Source organism: Gracilinanus agilis, chromosome 4 (assembly GCF_016433145.1).
Source record: "Gracilinanus agilis isolate LMUSP501 chromosome 4, AgileGrace, whole genome shotgun sequence".
In the NCBI taxonomy this organism is placed as follows: domain Eukaryota; kingdom Metazoa; phylum Chordata; class Mammalia; order Didelphimorphia; family Didelphidae; genus Gracilinanus; species Gracilinanus agilis.
In genome coordinates this window covers 150,470,051-150,476,902 of record NC_058133.1, presented here as the reverse complement: position 1 = coordinate 150,476,902, position 6,852 = coordinate 150,470,051, and the positions used below count along the sequence as shown (strand labels likewise).

Below are 6,852 nucleotides of genomic sequence, written 5' to 3'. Positions count from 1 at the left end.
ACTTCCCAGCTGTGTGACCCTGGGCAAGTCACTTGACCCCCATTGCCCACCCTTACCATTCTTCTACCTATAAGCCAATACACAGAAGCTAAGGGTTCAAAAAAAGCATACAACTAACTAAATAAATAAATGAATGAATTTGTGTGTCTGTGTGTCTGTGTGTGTTGACAGTGATTCCTCACCTATCACAGGAGTTATGTTCCAGAGACCTCTGAGATGGGTGAAAATCCATGAAGAAGCAGCGTTATATTTATTTTATTATTTATACATATTTTTAAGGCTTTATAAACTCTTCCCATTCTTCTATAATCCTTTTCCACACTCTTATTAAAACTACAGCCACTGAGCCAATCAGCACCCAGGATATAGAACACAGGGCTATGGTTGGTTGCCTTTCATTCCATCAGCCAATAATGTACTGTGATAAATGTATCTCTGTAATAAAGAATTAGATGTATTTTTTTCAAAAACCCATGATACAGGGGGCAGCTGGGTAGCTCAGTGGATTGAGAGCCAGGCCTAGAGACGGGAGGTCCTAGGTTCAAATCTGACCTCAGACACGCCCCAGCTGTGTGACCCTGGGCAAGTCACTTGACCCCCATTGCCTACTCTTACCAATCTTCCACCTATAAGTCAATACACAGAAGGTAAGGGTTTAAAAAATTAAAAACAAAAAAAAAAAAACAAAAAAAACCATGATACAGTGAAGCCTTGATGAGTGAACCACGATACAGCGAGGGACAACTATACTGATGATACTTTAAAAAGCATAACGATTATTTCACAATTTTGTCCTCCTATCCCTGCACTGGAATCTTTCTTTGTTCCAGAGTAAAAGAGGAAAGCTCAGTAAATAGATCAGCTTGTGCTTCTTTCTGTGCCTGGAGTCCGCTGAAAATGATGAGAGGAGAGAAATATTTCATCTTCTTGTTTTTCCAGACAAACCCTGGGATGGTCCCGAGCCATGGATTTAGTCCTCGATCCTATTTCTTTGACAACCCACGAAGATACGACAGTGATGATGACCTCGCCTGGAACATTGCCCCTCAAGGGCTTCAGGGAAGGTAAGAAGAAGAGAATCTACTTCAGGCAGGGTCATAATGAGAAAGAAAGATCTTTCTCTCAAAAAAGAGCTGCCCCAACAAGAGATACCAAAACTAGACATTTTCTTAGCAATCTCTGAGGTCTCGATGGGATATGTGAAATTGATATCTAGCTATAAGGAGCTAATCATTGAACAGTCATCCTATCCATGGAGAAGAGAAGATTGACATGAGGGGGAAAATCACCAGGTCAGTTCCTTAGAGACATCTTTTGCCAGATATCTAGGACTGGGGTTCTGTGTATAGTAATAATGAATAATTAAGCAAAGTAATTAATAGATAACAAGGACAAAAAATTAAACTTTGAATTATTGTTATTAACCATAATCGAAAGTTAATCTTAAAGGTGTTGGGGGGAAATGGTGGTAGATATTTCTTGGTTTAAGTAGTAATGCTGGCTCCATTGTATTCAGGGTGAGCCCTAAGCAGAATTGTGAAATAGGCAAAGGATTTTTATTGACATCCAGTGTGAGTGCCCACCCCAGTTGCCACATTGCCCTAGTTCTTTTGTCCCTTGCTAAACCATTAAGATTGCATAAACTAATGAAAACGAATGTTGAGAATTTCAGAGTAGATGAGGCTATATCTAGGGGGCAAGTGATCTCCCTTGTCACATGACTTAAATATTTATTTACTCATCTCTGCAGTCCCTTTCAGCTATAGATCCTCTCTAACTGTGAGTGTGACAACTACCGATGAATGGGTTAGACATGTACATAAGCACACACGGTTCCTTTCACTCTCAGCTATGTGCAAGAGTATTGGGCTCAGTGGGACAGTCTCCAGATTAGGAACAAACTATTTTTCAAATATTTATAATTTGGTTAGTTGGAACTCAAAACACATTTTCTCATAGAAACAATGGTCTTCATGGTAGTTAGATTCTTTGATCAGCTCATGAAAAACAAAACAAAACAGACAAAAAACCTACATAATTTATAATAAAGCTAAAAGATATCCTGAGGCAGCTGGTCAGCATGGTAATGCTCACATGAATTCAGATGTGGCTTTAGACACTCGCTCTATGACCTTGGGTAGGTAACTTAGCCTGTCTGCCTCAGTTTCCTCATCTACAAGATGGAACTGATAATTTGTGCTTACTTCCCAGCACTGTTGTGAGGATCAAATGAGAGAACAATTGTAAAGCTCTTAGAACAGTGCCTGGCCCTTATAACGTGCTATTTTTTGACCCTTATAATGTGCTATTTTTAAGTGTTATATAGATGTTAGCTATTATTATTATTATTATTATTATTATTATTATTATTTAGAAAGGAGTAGAATAATGATAATGAAACTCCTTTTTTCCTGAGCATAGACTTGTGCCCCCCCGAAACATATGGAACTTGCTCTTGAAATCCTCTCACCTCTTAATGCCTCTTTTGGGACCCAGTTGCCTACATGTGGCCCTCCATCTCTCACCTCTTCACTCAGTGCCCCTAATTCCAACAATAGCTAACTGCCCCAACTTTTCTTCTCTCTCCACTCTAATCGAAATCCTTATTCCCTTAAGGCAGCAGGGCTGAATTAATTTGTGATCCTTGATGACAACCCTTTAACTCTCACAGAGACATTTCCATTTTTAAGGAGAATCTAGGCTAATCCCTTTGAATCCTTATTTTTTTTTTTTTAAAGTTTTTTTGATGCCTTATCTTTCCAACTAATCCTGTGGCTGTATGAATCACTTCCTGATGTCAGCTTCTCCAGATTGTTCCTGTTCCTTTGGGGTTAGGACTGGATCAGCAGGGAAGAAGGGAAAGTTTTTTTGGGGGGGAAACATAATCACAGAGTATCCAATCTTTGTGGCCATGTATCTAAGCCATACATGAGAAAGAATTACTTCTACAATGTATCTGAGGAATGGTTACGGCTCTTCCCTTAAGACTTACAATGAGGGGGATCCATCTTCCAAGGACTCAGACACTTAGAGCTATGTGACCTTGGATAAGTCATTAACCTCTTGGAGCCTCAGTGTCCCTCATTTGTAAATGGAAAGGTTTGTTTTGAATGACTTCTAAGCTTCTTTCCAGCTCTAACTTATGACCCCATGATTACATAGCTAGTAGTTATAGTCATACTGTGTGTGTGGGGAAAGCGGGGGGAATAAATGGGCTTATTTCATAGTATTATGGCAAAGCCTTTGTGTAAACATCTAGTTTTATATGTATGGAAGAGGAGTGGGAAGAAGTTGGGAGCAGAGATGTGTGGGTCTTTCAGATATTGGCCCATTCCTAAATAGCTGCCTCAGATTGATATGAGAAATGTAAAAAAATGTTGGTAAAATAATTTTTTTTTCTTTTTAAGTTTTGCACCAGATTACTATGACTGGGGACAACAAACTAATAGCTTCATGTCACAAATAGGATCGCTACAAGATTCGACATCGGATCTCGACAAATCCAGCAATCTGCCGGCAATCTGCTAACAACAAACAGTATTATAGAATTTTATTATGATTGAATTTCTCTAGAGACTGATTTTTGGGTAATAATATAAGTTTATTGATTATATCAGGTTTATTGGTTAGGCGAGCATCATAACTGATAAAATGACATATAGGTCTCCACGGTTGTCTCTCATGACCAGGGGCGACCTGAGCTGGGTCACGTAGCCTGATAAATAGATTTTTAGAAGTTCATTATTCAGCCTCTCCCTTGACCATCTCAAGACAACTTTAACTCGTGATAGCTAATTAAGAGATGGTCCATCGATCTATCCACCCTTCCCCATACCCACATCTTGGGAAACAGAGAGACAGGAAAAAAAACCTTGTCCCCTTCAATTATTAAACAAATTTTTTTTAAAAAGAAATTATTCCTTTGGATTCCCAAGGACAAAGAAAAATGCAAAAAGTAGTAGATTAGATGGTATCTCTAACCCAGATCCCAGACCGAGGGATACACAGTAATCCCCCATAGGAATTAATGCAGTATATGAAAAATAAATTCTCACAATTTTATCCTGCAGTGAAAAGTTTCAGAAAAACAAGTTCAGAGACAGCCAGATGTTAAAGGCGCTGTCACAGGAAAAGTAGGATTTGACTTTGTTTCTTGCTACAGATTTCTGATGGCTCCAGTGGGACTAAGCAATAATTTAGATGGACAAAACTTTATTTTAGTTAGTACTAAAGAACTGAGCCTAGTTATTTCCCTAGGCGTAATTTAATTTTTTTTTTACTTGTACTTTTACAGAAGTCATATTTTATATAACTTAAAAGATAATGCTAAAATATAGTAAGATTCTCTCCCAAGACTTTGTTGATGCAATGTGTTTTTTAGTTTGCACAGATATTTTTATGTATAATTCACTTTAAAAGTATACAATATATAGTTTAATGTGTACTGTATGGCTTGATGCATTCCTCAGATCATTAAAACGATTCCAATTTAATTCAAAATTGAACATAACATTCCTTTTTAGAATATAGAAATCCTTCTCAGTGCTGCACACTTACACAGTAGAAGCTCACAGTTTGATTAACAAGTCTAAATAAAATTGTTTCCATTCTCTAAGTTGCAACTGAATAGACTGTTAGAAGCCTTCTGGACAACACTTTTTCCAAGGGTTAAAACCCTGTTGGGTGGCTCCTCAAGGAGAATTTAGCTTTTTTTGTTTGTTTATTTTTTAATAAAAGGAAAGCCTTAAATTTTGCCCCAAATCTTATGCTTTTTAAAGGCAAAATGTATACAAACCAAATGAGAACAAGTTAAAACTGACATTGGATGTGCTAACTTACAATCTTGAACTTTCTCTTCCATAACAATAGGGGTTCTGCATAGTTTTCATTCAAATTAGAATCTAATATTCAAAAATTCAGGCAGCTAGATGTAACAGTGGGTAGAATGCTGGACCTGAAGTCTGGAAGAGTCATCATCCTTAGTTCCAAATCTGGCCTCCAACACAAACTTACTCTGTGACCTGGAGCAAGTTGCTTAATTCTGTTTGCCTCAGTTTCTGAATCTGTATAATGAGCTGGAGAAGGAAATGGCAAACCACTTTAGTATCTGCCAAGAAGACCCCAAATGAGTTCCTGAAGAAATGGACACAACTGAACAACAAATCCATAAATTCAGGACCTGATCCTCCTGGGACTTTTCTACATATCCAGTGCCTATTAAATTCTCTTAGACCCGGTTAAGTTTCTTAAAGGGGATTTACTATATCCCTAGTACTGTAGCTAAAGTCAAAGATAAATTTGCTTTGGACCCCAAATAGTTTTTAATTCATCTTAGGTCAATGGAGAAAATATGAATTTATCTGAACTGATTTTAAACATAACTTAATAAAAATTGTCCAGAAGGTAAGGAAAGTTCACACATGTGACAATATGGCACATTTGCCTCACAGCAAGAGGTACCTTCTAGAGAATTGTTTTTCTCCTGGGTGGAAAAACATACCACAAACCCAGCTTCATTTGGAAAATTCTGCGAATGTTACACACTCTGTGCGTGTGTTTTTTCATTGTAAAAAATTCCTAGAGAATGAAAGATGAGTCAGGCAGATAAATAGGCAGGTTTTCTACAGAGCCAAGAGCCAGAGAAAAGTTCAGCTGACATTCAAAGAAGGAAGTATCATTCCTCCCCAGCAAATCCCAAGTCTCAGGGCAATAAAATGGGCAAAATGGAAAGAGATTATATCTTTACTCCTGTTTAGGTAAATCCCAACCGCAATACAAAACCATCAAATGATCCACGGTTTATCATTTCATGCTCCACAAATATTATTTGTTTAGTAATCCAGATGATTTAAACGTCAAAGATTAATCTCACTTCTGTTGTCTTGATGCAATTGTAAAATAACTGGGGCAAAGGTGTCAAACTAGATCATGATGTGGATTTTTTATGCAACTTTACCCCACGTAACCCTGTAGAGTTAGGGTTGACTCAGAGCATTCTAAATTGATGAGGGTCTTCAGACAGAAAGGGAATATGCATGGATTAGTTCTTTTTTCATTCATATAATATAAAATCAAAACCTTAATTTAAAAAATATCCTTAAGAATGACCTGCCACTGTTTCTCTATCTTTGAAACCAGCGATGGATTCTTCCTAGCTGAGTATTCTGTAGTGAAAAGGTCCCTGGGTTTTTTTCTCTTCTGTAGATGGTGGGGGAAGAAGGATTGGTAAATGTCAGGGTTCCTACCAGTTCTCACCATCTAGGATTCTAGAAGAGCCTCTTTTAAGAAAGTTTTCATGAAGGCAATGCAGAATACTTTTCTTATTTGAATTGGATTCATGATCTTGTTGATGTGGCTGATACAAATTATAACCCATTCATGCCTGCCCATCCTATAAAACCCTCGTTTATGGCCTCCCATGAGTTCCTCAAAGAGGGTCCACCCCATGCTAGAGACCTTCCTCACTTTCTCTTGGTATGAGGATTCCGTGATCCACATGGGCTACCCATTGGTTATATACTCATCATATGGCCAGCCCGTCTTCTGTCTTGATCATATGTCTTTGATGGCATCCTTTGCTCCAGAGTAAAGTATTTATTAATATGATAAAAATCATATCAAATTATATTATTGAAACCAAGTAATAATTCCAATCTTATGCTGTAATCAAGAAATGTTGCTTAAACTTTTATGATTGTAGGCGGAGAAATTTGAAATGTTCCCCATGTCCCCATTACAAGCCACAATTTACCTTTATATTAAAGCTGCTAATATTTCGTGAAGATGAATTGGGGAGGAGAGTTATAGTGATGTATTTAGTGTCTACTTAATATATTTTGTGTCTTAACTTTT

The 6,852-nt window shown here is 37.5% G+C and overlaps 1 protein-coding gene across 1 annotated transcript in view; it reads left to right on the top strand.

The window, feature by feature from the left end:
- The window catches only part of GPR137B (G protein-coupled receptor 137B), a 106,808-nt gene extending 102,291 nt beyond the window's left edge, over positions 1-4,517 (top strand). Inside the window, exons 6-7 of the mRNA XM_044673692.1 lie at positions 940-1,064; positions 3,408-4,517. Of these exons, the coding sequence (XP_044529627.1) occupies positions 940-1,064; positions 3,408-3,528 (246 nt within the window). The 3' untranslated portion in view covers positions 3,529-4,517. The remainder of the gene's footprint in view (positions 1-939; positions 1,065-3,407) is intronic.
- Positions 4,518-6,852: the final 2,335 nt, after the last annotated feature.